The 17,834-nt window shown below is 40.4% G+C and overlaps 1 protein-coding gene across 1 annotated transcript in view; it reads right to left on the bottom strand.

Annotated features, from left to right (window-relative positions):
• Positions 1-243: 243 nt before the first annotated feature.
• DNAJC3 (DnaJ heat shock protein family (Hsp40) member C3) overlaps positions 244-17,834 on the bottom strand; it is a 45,004-nt gene continuing 27,413 nt past the window's right edge. Inside the window, exons 6-13 of the mRNA XM_014955634.1 lie at positions 16,633-16,785; positions 15,136-15,317; positions 12,992-13,111; positions 11,155-11,260; positions 10,942-11,062; positions 5,673-5,805; positions 4,691-4,839; positions 244-3,917 (exon numbers count right to left, since the gene is read on the bottom strand). Coding sequence (XP_014811120.1) covers positions 3,760-3,917; positions 4,691-4,839; positions 5,673-5,805; positions 10,942-11,062; positions 11,155-11,260; positions 12,992-13,111; positions 15,136-15,317; positions 16,633-16,785 — 1,122 coding nt within the window. The 3' untranslated portion in view covers positions 244-3,759. The remainder of the gene's footprint in view (positions 3,918-4,690; positions 4,840-5,672; positions 5,806-10,941; positions 11,063-11,154; positions 11,261-12,991; positions 13,112-15,135; positions 15,318-16,632; positions 16,786-17,834) is intronic.

The raw sequence follows: 17,834 nt of genomic DNA, 5'->3' as shown, positions 1-17,834 counted from the left end.
CCACCATCTGATTTGTTTTTCAGGCCAGGCTGGATGGGGCTTTGAGCCACCTGCTCTAGTGGGAGGTGTCCCTGCCCATGGCAGGGGGGTTGGAACTTGATGATCTTTAAGGTCCCTTCCAACCCAAACCATTCTATGGTTCTGGGCCAGTCTGTCACACACTGTCCTCTGCCTCCCACAGGAGAGGTCACCGCCCTGGAGAGGAGGGTGAGGAAAGAAGGGCAGACAAACACACTGTGGTGCTTTCTTGTCATCATAAATATCTTTATTGTGAAAAATACCATAAAATAATTCCCACAGTTCTAGAAAAAAAAAAACCAAACCAAAACAAGTTCTCGCTTTTTAGATTTATGATTTCATATAAAGACATTTTATAATTTGAAACATTTGATAAATCTCTGGCTAGCTCTACTCATCCTTCTTAAAACATAAAACTGCTACTTTTGAGATTCGCTGAGGGAAAAAAAAATAATTATCCTCCCATTTATTTATTTTTTTAAATTATTTTATGGATAAGAGCGTGTAGTACAGAGCAAACAAACAATACCTTACAGTAAGGCACTTTGAAACACAAGGAACCTGCTGTGCTGTACTGGCCCCTTCCCAGCAAAGCTCCTCCAGCTCACAGCCCTGACCAGAAGAAGGATTCTGACTCCAAACACCGGTCTGGAAACTGAAAACGATAAAACAAGCTTTATTTCTTGAAAAAAAGATGGAGCTGACACATTTTCTGCGGATGTCACAAGTTTGAGCTCTTCAGTTCGTAACTCACTTTCAATCTGGTTTAATACTGATTTATTAATACCTCAGTATTAAGCACGTATCAAGTAAAATACGCTTTCCCTCACTCCCCCCCTTCATTTTAAAAACATTATTAAAACGGAACAAGAGAATTCAACAGAGAAGGTTTGCCCCTACACGTAGGCCAGTGATGCCAAGGGTGCTTCATGCGCATCTCAGGGTTTACAAAATACCCAGACATTTATTTCAGTGCCCAGTTCTGGAACATTGTTGCCCCACAGGCACCCGCTTCATCAATAAAAAGGCGAATTTGGCTTCCTCGGGGTGTTGCCAGCCCCTACCAGCGCCTCCTCTCCTACAAGTCACCCCAGGAAACGCATCACCCTTACCTGGAGGTCCTTAAAACATAAACATCTCCTTTTTAACATAACAAACTTCTGTCTTTCTCTATTTTTCAGAAGTACCTTAGAGCTAAAAGCCACCACCTGCCCCCTGAAAACAGCACTGGAGCAGTAACACTTCTCAGAATCAGCGTCTGCCGAGTGTCAGAAACCCCCTTCTCCATCCTAAATCTGTGACCAGCACTCACGCCTTCATCAGCTGCCACCTTCTACTGGCTACAGTCAAGCCTCTTTTATTTTTTTTATTTTTTTAAATATGTAATTTTCCCTTTCCCCTTCATTGTCAAAATAAACATCATCCTTTCCGTTGCTGACTGCTGCCAGTGCCCTGCCTCCGAGAAACCAATGGAGCTCCATTGCCTGACCAGGGGCCATCCTACTCCTTCCCTAAATGAAAAACAACTCAAACCCAGGAAACCTTTTTTTTCTTTTTTCTCTCAGCTATAGCTAAGAAAAAGGGAGAGGGATGAGCAAGAGGAGTCCTTCAGAAGAGGATGTATGATTTCCAGCACTGCCCCAGGGCACACAACAGGGACCTCCTGGGACTGTACCACCACCTCTCTATACAGAACACGAGGTGTCCCTTACACAGCTCATTCCAGACTCATTTAAAAACAGCCCCTTCTGTGGTGAAGGAGGCAACAGTGTTGTGTTTGCACAGAGCAGTGGCTCACACAGCAGCAGGCAGCACCCCCACCCCACAACAAGAGGGTTTGGGGCCATCTCTCCCCCCCCTCAGGGACAGAAGGGTGACAGTAGGCAAGAGCAGCCACTGTCTGTGAAAGCTGCCTGCACCCATTTTTACCTACTGCCAGCAACCAGCCCCTCTGCAGAGACAGGGCAACAGGGTACTTCTGCACCCAAGCCCTCAGAGGTCCCAGGAGGACCACGCTGGCCCACAATGGCGCAAACAAGCCACCCAAGCATCTTCTACAGACTCAAAAAGCTTTGGGACAGGTCAAAAGCAGAAGTCAAACTTCTAGTAAAGTCACTCCATTTGGGAAGTCTGTGAGTTTACCAGGCTGCCAGGGTGGTGTTGTACCCTAAGCTGTCAGAAATCACCACACACGCTCTCCAGCTTGAAGGTAAGTGTCTGCTGAACAAACACTGACCTTTAAATTGCTGTTGGAAAACATTCTACAAAGCCATGTGGCCTCACACTTCTGTTTGCCAAGCACTTGAGGCAGGAGACGAGGGTTACGCTCCAACAGCAAGTCCCATTACAGTAATAAACCCCCACTTGCCCACTGAAGGCCTTATTTGCTAATTGTGTTTGTTTAACCGAGGCTGCTCACGCTTTCAAATGCCATGAGCCGAAGCCAGGGCAGATTCCTATCAACTGATTATTGTTTTCCAGTTAAAACCCAATCAAGAAAACGTTGATGAACCGTAATTCCTGCATTTTAAGAAAATGGCTGCTGCTGCACCTCATCAGTAATTAAAATATATTGGGCTACAGCCCGAGGAGACTATTTGCTCACTGCAGCTCCAGCCCGGCCACACCTCACCTTGCCTTCCCACACTTAGATCCATACACACCAAACCAATTCTAGCTCCGTGCAGATGGAAAAAAAGAAACCACATTTTTGGCTAAGGGAAAGTTAGTCCCTCTTTTTGTTTTTTTCTTGCACACAGGCAGCTGGTGTCACAGTACCTGTCACATAAAACATGACAATTACTTCAAACAAGGTCACAGAATACTAACCCACCGCTGCGTGGCCCAGCAGAAATGAAGTTGTATTAGAGGGGAAGGCAAGAGTTAATCCCCTTTTCCTGCCCCACTCACCTCACAAGCCCACCCCTTCTACCTACAGAGAAGTAACAAATTGCTGCAGAGTTGGGGAAATGTCACCTCAAATTATATATTTTTTTTTTTTTTTGCTCAAGTCTCAAGCAGGTGTTTTGTTAAAGTGCAAACTACTCCAAAGCCATACGTCACCACCCCAAATCACATTCCGAAAAAGTCTTTAGAGAAACATCAGGTGTTTTGTTGTTTGTTTGTTTTTACTTTCATCCCAAAACCAATCCCGATTCGTTTCAGGTTAATGAATAAATGAGCAGATCTTTTCAAATACAATTAGTTACAAGCCATCTCCTTACTCAGGGGGTGGCAGCCCCTCCTATGGCACAGCAGGTCCTCACCAGCCTTTCCTCTTAAGAATACTGAGAGATGGACAATGACTAACAATTTGTTACCGTAGCGACTACTGTAATTAACCCTTTCCGCGTTTATCAGGCCCCAATTCAGAAAAATATTTACATGCATTTTTACCTTTAAGCATATATTGAGTCCTAAGTTTATTTTTACGTGTTGTCCTAAGTAGCCTCTTACTGTTTTTTTCCGGATCCGTAGGAATAAGCAGGTCCTGTAGATCCACAACAAATTCACTGGCTGTAACAAGCCCCCCCAAGCAGTTGGAGTTTGTTGAGTTCACCACAAAGCAAACTCTCAGGAACACTAAAAGAAAGAAGGAGCTTTCTCCCAGTGCAGTAAGACTCTGGGTTAAGGACAACATTAGAAATTAAGATTTTTTTGGGTCTTGAACTGAGAGACTTTTTATTTTTTCAAACGAATTAAGTAAAAAACCAGCAGCAGCCACCAGAAACAGTCTTGGCTCTAACTGAAGTGAAATTTGAATGTAAATGGTCCTCCTCCAGAACCGAAGGGGTTGAATCCTTGCCATGTGTTCCAGTTCCTGTGGAAAGGGTTGCCCCCGCCCTGCTGGCTCTCCGCATCCAGTGGGTCCTCTCCCGAATCAAACTTCCGCCTCATCTCTGCAGGAAACAAAACCAAGGGTGGAATCACGGCACGGCACTTGGGGCAGCAACACCAACCATCTTTGGTGACCAACAACCACTTCATAGAATGGTTTGGGTTGGAAGATCATCAAGTTCCAACCCCCTGCCATGGGCAGGGACACCTCCCACTAGAGCAGGTTGCTCAAAGCCCCATCCAACCTGGCCTTGAACACCTCCAGGGATGGGGCATCCACAGCTTCTCTGGGCAACCTGTTCCAGTGTCTCACCACCCTCATAGTAAAAAATTTCTTCCCGATATCTGATCTAAATCTCCCCTCTTTCAGTTTAAAGCCATTACCCCTCCTCCTACCACTACATCCCCAGATAAAAAGCCCCTCCCCATCTCCCCTGTAGGCCCCCTTCAGGTACTGGGAGGCTGCTATAGAACTTTAGGAAGCACAGGATACCCACATCCTTAAAGTAAGCATTTCCAGAGTTAATCAGTCCTGGAAATCTCTGCAAGATGATATTCTAAAAAGAGACTGACTTTTGAAACAATAATTTTTATTTGACTTTAAACAAAAGTCACTGAAACACAATAAATAGATCCAGGTGCACACCTGACTTCATGCAACAGATTGGAAGATTGAATGGAAGTACTAGCACATTGCTCTCTCAAGATGGGTAAGGGCAGAAAGGGAAAAAGGGAAGCTCTGCTGCTTGATGTGACTCACATTTACTGCATTTTTATAAAAAAAAAGAAAAAGTAATTAAAAAAATGCAAGTCACTGCATAAGAACAATCCTTACCTGGATCAGTGAGGACTTCTTTAGCAGCTGCTATATCGATGAATTTTTTCTCTGCTTTCTTCTTTTCCTCCTCAGTCTGGAAGTTATCGGGGTGCCACTGGGATGCCAGCTTTCTGTAAGCTTTTATGATCTCCTGCTTCCGAGCATTTCTGGATGGATAAAGTCACAGATTAACTTCAAATTTTCTAATTGTTCATATGCCATACTAGTGTATCTACAGGTTCATTTTAAACACTGAGACAGCAATTAAGAGCATCAGAAAAATGATGAGTTAGTTAACCTTCTGCAGGTGGCACTGAAGATTCTTCACACAAGAAACAGAGGAAGCAGGTTGCAACTTTAAACGAAGATCACTCACTCTTTCCTTCCCCACACATTTACTTTCTTTGGGAAGATGCTCCTGCCAGCTGCTACACGGAAAACAGTTCCCAGTCTGAAGGACTTACAGTCAGGTGAGTGACAAAAAGCACGAAAAGCAGAGATCAAATTAGTTCACAATTGGAAGGATGACCAATACTAGTCCAGAACTGGGCATTTTGTTCAGTCCTCATTGGAAAGAGAAGTCGTTAGTTTCTCAAGGTTAATGGCAGAAGCATTTTAGATACCTTTCAATTAATCCTTTCAAACTCCTCCATTCTAGCACACTATCTGCCACAATTTTAGTTTTTGTTGCTTTCAGCAATTCTTTTCAGTCTTCGTTTCTTCCCCAATTCATCCACCTGACTCTTGACCATCTATACTAAGAATTTCTTGCCAAGGGATTTATTTCCTTCCTTCCTGATGTTATTTTTCCATTCTTTCTAAAAGGAATTGTAAACGGATGCTACTTAAAAGCCAAACAATGCTAAACTAGTACTGTAGGAAACCAAAAGTAACAAGATATAGGAACAAAAACTCAGCAGAATAAATTCAAGTGATCAGCCCTACAGGTACTGTTTAATAACTAACTTTCACATCGTCATCTCAGATATTAATATCTCACCTTTTGACTCCTAAGATTTTATAGTAATCCCTCTTCTGTGATTGCTTCAGCATCCTCTGGGCACGTTCTAGCCCCTCCCGAATCTGCTGGTCGTTTTCACTGTTGGCTTGAGCAGTCTCATAGTCTTTAATAGCTTTGATAAAAAAAGCAAATAAAAAAAAAATGATTATACGAATCTTTACAAAATTCAATTAAAAGAACTCAACCACTCACCAAAACTGAAGTTTTGCTACTACCACGTATAAACAGTAAAACTTATTTCGACTTCCCATGTTTGTTTGGGTTTTTTTTGAATTAGAAAACCTTAGAGCAGAGATTCATTTTCACGTATGAATTCAGCAGTTTTCTTCCTTTAGGTTCATGACACTTTTCGGAAAAGAAGGAGGGAGGTTGTTAGTGGCAGGTCAGAACACTCTCTAGATGTTTACAAGAGTCTCATGGCTGAACAGAACGAGGGTGTAGGACTGGGATGAAGCAGAAATCATGAGGCAAGTTTCAGCATTTGAGTTCAAGTGAAGGATGCATTATACAAGCCTTTAATACTCCTCCTTCTCCCACAGTCTGCACTCAATCAGCACAACAGAAAACCTCTTCCACTTTAACACCAATAAAGACAGATTTCAGATTACCAGTAAGTTCATACTGTTCGTGAAAGACAAACACTCCCTTCTTATGCCTCTGCATAATATGCAAATAGTTATATGCTAAGTTTGTTTTTTTCCCAAAAGCATGCTCTCCCTTTTATTTTGAGAGCTGCATTTCTCAGGAATGAAAGCAAGTGATGCTGTAACATATTCATGAATTTGTAAGACATTTCAGACCTCCACTTTTTTTTTTTTTGAAGTAAACTATATTATTATTGTAAGTGGTAACTGAATGCTTAAGACACCAAGTTTAAATATTCTTTGATATCAAGATTTATCAGGAGAAGCAACTGTTGAAGTCTTTAATGAAACTGCTCTTCTTTCACTGTTAAAATCCTCAAAGTCTCATTTGCAGATCCAAGCCTCCCAGGTTTCTCAAGCTAGACAAAGTGCTTGCATCAGATTATTTCCAAGCAGATGCTATTTCTCAGCAGGTGTTACATTTGTTTTTCACTGTTTCTGAGCAAGACAGCAGGAAGTGCTAATGAATTTGTATTACCCAGACATCTGATACCACTGCAATCTTGTTTTGGCTATTCAGAAAAAATAATAAATTCCAAAAAGTATTTCCAATACCCCAACAATTTCATATGCTATTACAAACAAAACAACATTTCTATTCGTTTTCACATCGCTGGACACTGTCATTTGTTGCTTGAACAAAGCATTTGGCCTTCTGCTGGTATTTTTAATAATTTGTCCAGTCATTAAAAAAAAATACCACAACAAATGGCAGCGTACACTAATGCGTGTGCCAAATATACGCTGTCAAAACTGATAAAAACAATGAAAATGCGGGGATTTCATTCTGCTGCTTTACTGCTGCAATAATTTGAAGCACCAGAGTACTTAATCTGCTTCATGGAATAATGGGAGGTCCCATCACAATGTCCTGCCAAATGCTTAACTCCACTGAGTGTCACCACACACCACCGCTGCTGGAATCCAAGCTGCTCAGGGGCCAAGTACTCACCGTGACAGCACTGGGTTTCCCTTTTTTAAACTTAACTCCCTGCTGTAAAGGCTGAAGGATTAAGTATCGTTAACCTTTATGAAGTACTAAGCAGAGGGGAAGGTCTGTTCAGTGCTGCACACCCCAGAGGGAATGCCCAGCACACCTGAGGGCAAGTACATTTTGCACTCTCTCTCAGCTGGAAAATACTTCAATTTTGCTGGCACTCTCCAGCAGAGGAATTTTCCTCTTTCAGAGAGTTCATCTCTCTCCCCACCTGAGGGGTGAGGGTTGGATACAGCTGGAAGCAGGATGACAGCTTCTTGACCACAAGAAGTTTGCTATGAAACCAGGAGACTTATTACTAATTCATGGTATGTCCAGTGAGTTATTTAATCAATTCTTCACTATTTCTAAAAGCACTAGTACCTCACAAACCAACACAAGAACCACTGCTGCTTCTTACTGGCCTGCTATTTCAAACAGCATCCTTTCTTCTTTCCATCCTGCCTCAAGACATTAAAGGAACAACCAGTTTCCACTATTATTTTTGATTGAAATATTTTAGCAAAATTTAGCTCTCTTCTTTCTGTACAAGAGTCTTCACAATCTCTGAGATAGTAATCACATCATATCTCTGAACACTTTAGCTGGCTTTCCTATCTTGCCTGAATCTTTAGAATTGGCTAAGATGAGCCATTATTCCATATGCAGAATTAATTTCCTGTCAAACACAAGTAACTGCAGACAATCTATGTCCATGCCAACTCTGTTAGAGGAATAAATGAACCAGTTATGGTCTTGATGAAACACAGACTATTTCCTCTACAGTAGTAAGCAGGGAAGGGGAAAAAAAATAAAAGGAAAATAAAAGAAAAAGGATGTCCTGACCAATTTTGAAACAACAAGGTGGGCTATTTTTCTTTGACAAAACTTGTGCTGTATACCTTAGACAAACAGACTCCTATATTTATGAGGTAAGCCAGAAAGGGAGCCATTACACATCTGCCTCCGTAGACATGCCCTAGATTCCATGTGATTATATAGTAAATTAAAACCACTTAATGGGCATCAGAACTCAGTTACACATACTGAAGTGCATCTTGAAGCTTTAACGGTCATCACCTTCCAGTTCTGAATTGTAAGTACTTCAAAATTTCCTGCCCTTAAACAGGAAAATAGGTGCCTCCAGCTTGAAATTTTCTTGAGGGAGGATTGAGAATCAGTTTGCCCACTCAAATACTAGACTGCAATTGTACTTGCTCTACTGCTCTCTACAGCAGAGAGGAATCAGCCATCATTTTGCAGCAGTTAAAATTGCAGGATAAGTGAAGACACCTTGAGGCAGACTAACATGAATGGACTATAATACTGCTTGTGGAGGCTCTGCTGGAAGGCAGAGTGCAACTACAACCCTCTCCCCGCTGTCATGGGCAGGAGGAAGTCAGGGGAGATCCTAAACAACAGGGACTTGGAGCATGGTTGTCCACTCAGAACCAGGCTGGGCCAAGCCCAGCAGGCTCCAGCCCAGCAAATAAGCTCTCCCAGACCCCAGGTGTGTCCTCTCTGTGATCCCTTATATCCCATAATAGGGAGACATTTGCTGTAACACAAGACCAAGCTGGCTCTGTGCACGACCTTGTTACAAAACCTTTTCCTTTTTTTCCCCTCTAATTTGCAAGAGTTGTCAGATTCTTTCACCCTAGAGGAACCAGAAATAGATGAGGGTTTAATAGAAGATGTTAGAAAAATCCAAATTGAGATTCATCATTTTCCACAAAATGAACAGATCAATTCTACCCACTATTAAGCAGCAAAAGGTTCATCTAAGAGGACTCACAGCAGGGGCCATGTCTAGCCTGTCCCTCTCTGTACCCTCCTCTAAGCTGAAGATTCATACAACTTGTGGGGAAAAAAAAAAAATCAAATCTTAAATTTTCTCTGGGTTCTTCTTTGCTGATACTCCTTTTAAATCAAAAACCTTTGTACAAGCTGTAGTCTATGTAGATTTGTATTCTGTACCTTTCACTATTTTACGGAAACATTTTGTTTTCTTTGGGGTTTTTTTTTGCTGTGGGTTTTGTTGGGGTTTTTTTGTTGTTTTTTTTTTCTTTTTCTTTTTTCCAATTCTTTCATAAATCTGCTTTTCCAAACACTGATTGAGCTTACTTCTACTGTACTTGAGTACAGAAAAAGATGGAGAAACACTCAAAGGGGACCTCATCACTCTGAAATCTTCCTAAGCCTTTTAGGTTGACACTGCAGTTATTAACAAAAGATGGAAAATCATTACCCTAACACAACTTTTCCCCTCAGACTTCGGGGGTCTTTTTAACCAATCCCTTTGTACAGAGGTCATCAGTTCTCCACAATGATTTATCTTCCACCCTTTTTCTTATAAGGAGGAAGAAGGCTTGCCAGCATCAGCAAAGAGGATCTAGGACTAGGTCACTTCAGAGGTGCAAAGTCCACAGGGCTGACGAAGAGGACTGCCTTGAAACCACACCAGTCCTCTCTATACCGTGTTTTCCTTTGAGTCAAGGAGGTGTAAAAAAAAAAAAAAAAAGAATAAAATAGGTACCTCATTTTTGAAGTGAGCTTCAGGAGGTGAGCAATATCATCTCTCAGTGATTAATTTCTCAAAAAGACAAAAAAAAATCTGAGCTTGCTATTAATGAGAACAGCTGCCTTCATGAATGTTTAAATAGAAAAGATTTTTTTTTTTGTTCAGCTGTAAAGCAAGAGATCCAGTACTAGAATACAGAAAAGGAAAATTATTCTATGACTACTGAAATTCATGGAACTAGCTTTCTGCAGATTTAAAGCCTGCAAGTCTTTTCCCTCATCACATTTGACTGAAACAGCCCAATACTTCAAAAACTGCTGCATGACTGAGCATGGGGGTTGGAACAGGCAGATTGTCCAAACGTCCTTCTTAAGCCTGGTTTCTGGTGAAAATGAGATTCACTAAATTAAAGTTTGAATTTATTTTTTTTAGCACTTTGTAGTTTTTTAGCACTTTTAGCACTTTGTATTCTTAAAGAAGCTTAGTAACGACGTACTCAGAGACACCCATTCATCAGTCTCTAGTTTCCAAGGCTGTAGATGGGACCATGTAACAGTATGCATTTCATGGAAACCATGTATGGAAAATGCAGCCTGAGGAGCAGATTGAGTTTGCTGTTCTTAGCAGTGCTACAGAGACCCATGGAGGTGAAGCAATGGCTGTTATCTTCCTCTGCCCTCAGCACATGACAGGGAACAGAACAGTATTGTTTCATGCTGCCATCTAAAGACATTAAAATGGAGTTCTTAAAATGGATTTATATCCCCCTAACTATAATTACCTTTTATCTCTAAATGCAATTGTCTGGCATTGCTGATTATATAAAATGTGTTTAAGTACGTTGAGCGAGCTGTACAGCCTCATAAGACATCCTGAATGTAGCCCACTGTTGTAAAGACAACTCTGCTGTAGATAAAACAAGTACATTCCACTTATACTAATCAAGAGAAAATTACTAACAGGTATTTTTGTAAATCTGCAACTACCAGTGCTGATTAGGGATAACAACATAGTGTAGAATCAAAGAGCATATTAAAAAATTTCGAAACATTGGCTGCATTTTAAATGCCCACAGAAAAAGTAGGTGCAAGCTGCACACAACGGTACCTTCTTCATACAGGTCTTCCAGCAAATAAGCTTCTGCTCTGTCTTTCAGGGCATTGACATTGGTTGGTTCCAGTTGCAGAACTTCCGTACAAACTTTTATGGCTTCTGTAGCCTGCTGATTCTGGAGAGGAGAAAGTAAAACAAAATTCATGTAGTTGTGGGGTTTTGTTTGTTTTAAGGAAATCTACAGAGGGAGACAGAAGCAGAAATTACCTTTGATAAACAGTGGCAGATCCTTTCTTTGGCACGAGTAGTATAAACTGGGACTTCCGGCTCGGTTTTCATTACAGAATCGTATTTATTGATAGCATCTTCATACCTGTTCAAATCAAAGATAAGCATAATATCATGAAATGTAATAACTTTCAGGGTGTCGTGATTTACTTGAAAATTTTAAAATTCAAACATTTTCACAGCCTTCTAGCAGTGTACCTTAACTTCAGCAGTCTTAAAGGCGTGGTGTGAGACAACAGCATGAAGAAAACTTTTGGCCACTTCAAGAATTACACCCCCATTCCCTTTTCTGTGCTATGAGGCAAAAAAGCAGGGACTATACCTGGCAGGCTTTGGCAGAAGATAACGACTGCCATCCCTCAGTGTGCAGAGAGACACCGGTCTCTAGATCTGTCTCCTGTCCAACAGCCCACTCTGCACTCAGGAAAAAGCATCTCCCTCTCTGATATCCGAGATGGACTAAGTCTGGAGCCTTACTGCACTGTACTATTTGCATTTCTTGGTACAGAAAAGAAAAATGTTTTTTATGATGGCTTGTATCAAGCAGTTGTTTTCTCCCTTCCTCCTTCTCCTCAAGTCACAGAGTAAAGCGTATTTTTGCTGTGAAGGTTTCAAAGATGCTCAAGTTCCATGGTTTGAGTAAAAATGGATTAGAACATTCACCTAAAAATGCAAGCGCGTGATTGAAGCCATGGGTTGCTACCAGCGAGGAGAAATTCAGGCTCTCAGGGGACTCCCAGAAAATGTGCTGATACTGGAATAAACAGAAGGCTAAAGTGAAGAGTCCAAATGGACTGCTGATTTAATAAAACTGTCTTTCATTCTGCTGATTCACATACTTCTATTTAAAAAGCCACCTTGGCAACGCTGAAACACTTTTAGGGTTCCTTACAGTGGGATGTAGTGTGCTTGGGAACATGTAAAACTGAAATAGAGCAAGAAGCAGAAGAATACAGAGGCACTGTCTATCATTAAGATGCATAAAAAAAAGCCCATGAGTCAGATCCACTTTTGCTATCAAGGCACTGCAGAGTTATTAGGTGGTTTTAGTCTAAAGACATGGTCTTCTAATCACACAACTTGGAAGGAACTTCTGGAGATCATCTGGTCCAATGCCCCTGCTCAAGCAAGGCCGTCTAGAGCCGGTTGCCCAAGGACCAGATGAATTTTGAATACCTCCAGAGGGGGGAGACTCCACAACCTCCCTGGGCAACCTGCACCAGTGGAAATAAGGGGGTGACAGGAAGCATTTCCTTATATTCAAATGGCATTTCCTGTTTCAGTTTGTGCCCATTGCCCCGGTCCTGTCACTAGGCATCACTGAAAAGAGCCTGGCTCCATGTTCTTTACATCATCCCTTCAGGTATTTATATACATTGATGAGATCACAGTCCCAGCTATCTCAGCCTTTCCTCACAGGTGAGGGATGCTCCAGTCTCTCCATCATCTTACTGGCACTTTGCTGGACTTTCTCTCTCAGCAGCTTCATCTCTCTTGTACTGGGGATCCCAGCACTCCAGGTGTGGCCTCACCAGTGCTGAGTAATAATATATGAGAGCTGACAGTATTACCCCTATCTTGGTCCTACTACCTGCTCCACAAATAAGTATGCAAAGAGAAGACTGGCATCAGAAGGAATCAGAACAGGATTGTTACTATGTGAGTCAATATTTATTTTGATTGTAATTTGAGAGCTGTGCTCAGTTATCTACTTCAACTGACAGATGCAAAAGCATCACTTAATCAGCCCCTCAACCAGTAAGTGTCTCCCTGATTTTTTTATTTATTTTTTTTTAATACAGCAGCGAACACTTACCTGCCTTCTTTGATGAATTCTTCTGCTGACTCAATCTGCTTATTGAGTTTCTTTACTTGCTTATAGAGAGAGAAGCACTGCTTATGGTCTTGGTCCAATTTCAGACACTCCCGGACTTCACTTTTCACAGGGAGGTAAGTAGGAAATAAAAAAAAAACCAACACAAAACAAACCCAAAAGAGAAAGATATCACCACACGTTATGAAATTTCACTTAGAGACACAATGCAACATCTATAAGCTGTCCAGAATTAAGTTGACTTTTTTTCTTTTTAAACACAATCTCTCCCTTCATCCAAAACCAAATTTAAAGTGAGACAAAAAAGTCTTCCAGAACATTCAGGGATATTTGTCTGGTTTTGTTTTTAACTATTTTGTTTTACCAAATATACAAAGATTGAAAAGTGCTACATTAAAAACAGACTAAAGAGCAGAATAAAAATATACCCTGGGAAAGGAATTATATTCAGCAGTTATCAGATACAATTGCAATTTTACAATTTTCCTATATATTTAACTCAGCTACATTACAAAATACCTATGTAGAAATATATTTTATACTGCCCAAACCAGATAAAGCTCAGCTAAGACTCAAACCTTCTCTTGATGGAACATCAGCCAAGCCTGAGTCTGACTTTTCAATGTGAAGACTGTTTAATCAGACTCTGATTATGGCAGATGCCTCTTAAAATAGTAAAACGCCTTCAAAAAACTCCAGAATACAACCCTATGAAGGAATAGAAATTGTATCATACAGAGTCTTCGTAGTACAACCAAGGTGTTACTTTCAGAAAGAGGTCACAAAAATCTTACTTTGTTCCCAAGTACAACCAGAAATATTATTTGAAAATCATTAAGCCTGTAAATATAAGAGATAAAAACTAAGGGAAGGACGAGATTAATCACCCAGCAAATCCAAGAGCTATAGAGCTATTTCTTAGTATATCTTATGGGGAAAAAAAAAAATTGAATCAGAGAAAGAGAAGAAGAAAGAAAAGGCATATACCTTCATTCTGATACCATTCTGTTCTTCAACAGCTCAATTGTACTTATAAAAATCTTAAGAGTTGGTTAGAAAGAGAACGTCCATGCATGGATTTCAGAGAAAAAAACCACCATGTACTCTTGAAATCACTAGGCTAAGTGGTCAGCTACTGAAAGTCACCACAAAAGTGACCAATGAGCTCCCCCAGAAAGGGGATCCCTAAAGTAAATCAATTAGTTATTCTGTGTTTACTTTTGCCCAGCTATAAAATGAATTTTTGCAGTTATAATCACACACAGCTTCCATCTGCCAGCCTGTCATACCCTGCCACAAAAAGAAACTCAGGTTTTTTTCAGTTCCCTTCACCTCTTGCTGAACAGATTCTGTGGCAGAAACCATCTTAGATGGAGGCTGGAGATGCAGGTAGTGCATCTGAGATCATGAGCTGCACAGAAGCCTGTCGTATGCAAACAGAAGGATACACCATCTCATCCAGCTGTGCACAAAGTATGCCCAATCCGGAGTGTTATCTGCATGACTGACTAGGGACGTATAGGAATAACACCTTAAACTTAACTGAATATGAATAAAAGAGTAGGATGTTAACAAAAAAATTATCCAAAATAGTGGACACTGTCTGCAAGAATGAAATATTGATAGCTCTGGATGCCCACCTCCTCATACTGGGGTGCTCCTCTAATTTTTATTTATTCTTAAGCTTGTAACCTTTTGTTTCCACTCTTGAAAATAAAAATCTAGCTTTAAGACAACGTAAAGATTTTTCATTTGCATTGTAAACTTAAACGGAAGTTCAAAGTTAAATAAAAGGCCCCACCAAACAAGTTTAGAGAAGCACTTTCTTCTAGAATGGAGAACTACAATAAAGACAGTAAATGCAAGCAACTCTGATGGACTTGCACTATGGCTTCTATTTAAGCAAACAAGATGCTAGGAACCATGGATGGCTCATCTGAAAAGACTAAACATGGAGTCTTCACTGCCAGTTCTTCACTTCTGGAAAGGAGCTTCCCTTTATCAGATCCAGACCAGAGTTGCTACTCCATCCAAAACCAGACAACAGATATTTCACCGTTTATCATGACCCATATCATCCCATTTTCTGTCTCAATTGTAATGATTACAGCAAACAGTAAAATTACCTGAGTGATAATTCATGGTCCCCCAGCTGATAATATATTCTGCTGATTTTATAGAAGGCTTCAGTGTTATCGTTCTTTAGTTTGGCAGCAGCTTTCAAGTCACTAATGGCTTTGCTTGGTTCCCCTTCCTTTATATAACACTCAGCTCGAAGTTCCCGTAGCTCTGCATCCCAAACACAAACCTTGAGAAATCAAAATTAAAGCTTGGTTTTGGTCCATAACACTTCACTTCTTTTCCTCCCCAACAAAAGAAAAATCCCATTTAATTTTACTTTGCCAACTGCAATAGCATAAGGTTCAAGCTGCATGCAGAGCGCATGAAATTAGCATCTCTGCTTCCTGGTGGATGCTGTGATGCACCTGCCCAAAGAGAAAACAAAGGCCTGAAAAATTTGTAAATGATTTGATGAGCTCATGCAGGGAGATGAATTAAATCTACTGGCACTGCTTAAACTGGGACAGTCTGTTGAGCCTCCAGGGAAGGATATCAGAATCATAAATTATTTTATCTTCCCAAAAGAATAAGGGTAATGAACAGCAAGGACCAAGCTGTCAGTTGTCCTCTAGAAAGACGCCCGTGGGTAAGATTCAGCTATGCAAGACTTGACCTTAGTAACTGGATTTTAAAGATACATACAGAAGGAGCAACGTGACAGTATGGCAGGAATAATTACTTAAAATGAACTGCCTATAATAATTTGTTATTTACTCTGGGTCTTATAATTTGTTTGTAAACCATCATTTTCAAGAACAAGGATCTTCTGCTTTTCCACATTCCCTCCCCATAAACAAACCTCCACTTTGGCAGTTTCTTCACCAAAAGCTAGAATGTTGCAAATTCCAAGCCAACAGTGTTAATCGGTATGTGAAGACTTATAGCAGTTTACTATCTTTTAATATGTATTTCCATATGACACATAAAATGCCCATGATTGATTTGTTTACCTTTATACTATCAGGCTACCCACACCAATTAAGATTCAACAAATACAGACATCCAAGGAACAGGCTGAAAATGCAAATAGCCATGTACTTTTTAACTTTGTGATTTTCTTTTTTTTTGATCTTTGTTACTTCATATTCTCATGACAAAAATTGCCTGCATATAGGCAATGAAAACTCTAGATTAAGAAACGTACACCTCCTATATTTGGCAAAACTTCATTGTTTTGCGAATAACTTTTTCCTCAGCTTCCCCAAGAACACTGAACTGTGGAAAAATGGGAAAGTATAATCAAGAAACTTATCTGTAACAGAACTCTGGCTGAAGTTGTATTTTTAACCTGAACTGAAAGCCATTATTTTTATTTTTTTGCAGCTAGTACTCAGCATTCTCCACTCTCCAACTTCATTACGGACTCATGGTGCTCAGCAAAACTGAGCCAATTACACAGACTTTTTTTACATCAGAAGTTACTAAGAAGTTATTAAATAAAAATACTCGGATGTCAGGAGCTGTTACTTCCCTTTCGCAGTACCATTTTACTTAACACTTACTGCCAAGATTTCATCAAGAAGAGAAATAGCTGCTACGTAATCCTCTCGCTGGTAGGCAGATAATGCTTGTGAATGCAGCCGCTGGAGCTCATCAGATTTTGTCAGCTGAGTCTGAGCTTCTTTTTCCTCATTACTGCTGGGATTGGATTTGAGCTGCAAACATTAACAAGGAGACATACTGAAATTCTTGTTCAAGGATCTCTTTTTGTCCCATTAATAATCATATCATGGAGAACCGACTAAAGCTGCAAATAAAGCAAGATTAGTTGTAAAATTCCACTGAAAATGTTTCCAACTCCAAACTTCAGAAAAAAAGAAAGATGTTTTAGCTTCAATACAAGTAGTCCAAAGTCAGAGAAAACTAATTCCTCCCCTCACCATGCCTGATCATTCACTATCAGACACATCATACACAACAGTTGTCCCTCCTGCCCTCAATTGACCACTGAAGTCATGGACCTCCGACTTGTAGCCTTGTTAATTTATCTAACTGCAGACAGTTACTAAACACTGGATTCGTCAGCATCAGTAGAAAGTATATCCCATGGCATAACCACATTTCACTTCACACACAATATGTATACATAAATTCATGACAGAAACAAATGCAACGTCACAGTATACTGTTAAGCTGTTTTCCTCAGAAAGAGAGGCTACAGCAGGAAGTTAAGATGCTCCGGATGAGGGGAAGGCTCAACTGGTACCAGCTGGGAATTTATGCATTTTGCTTCATCTGTAGTTTTAAACAAGTCTGAAGTTTTGTCTACAAAGACTCTCATTTCTCAAACCCCTTTCTCTGAGCCCACAGAGAGGGTTACATTGTATTTGCCTTCATTTTATCAGGCAGCTTTGAATTTTCAAAGAAAATAAAAAACCCAAAATCTCACAGGGAACTGCTACCACCCAGGAAGACAAATACAGGCCAGGAAGTATCTCAGCCATTCCCTTCCAAAGCCAGGAAGCCATTTGTAAGATTAGTGTAGTCTGAACAAGGCAGCGACTTCACACTTTGTGGCTGATCAGAATGACTTCCAGAGTTTTAAAAGAGACACATCAGCAAGACCCGATTTTTTTTTTTAATTAATAAATCTGTTTGTTTTAAAAATCAAAACTTGCACTACATTGTATTTTGTACACAGAATGGTGACTAGAGTTACTGAGTCCTTAAAGTCATCCAGTACTTTTTCTTTCTTCCTTTATCT

This window comes from Calidris pugnax, unplaced genomic scaffold (genome assembly GCF_001431845.1).
Source record: "Calidris pugnax isolate Ruff unplaced genomic scaffold, ASM143184v1 scaffold274, whole genome shotgun sequence".
NCBI classification, from domain to species: Eukaryota; Metazoa; Chordata; class Aves; order Charadriiformes; family Scolopacidae; genus Calidris; species Calidris pugnax.
The sequence above is the reverse complement of the archived record's forward strand: the minus strand, read 5'-3'. Positions and strand labels throughout refer to the sequence as shown.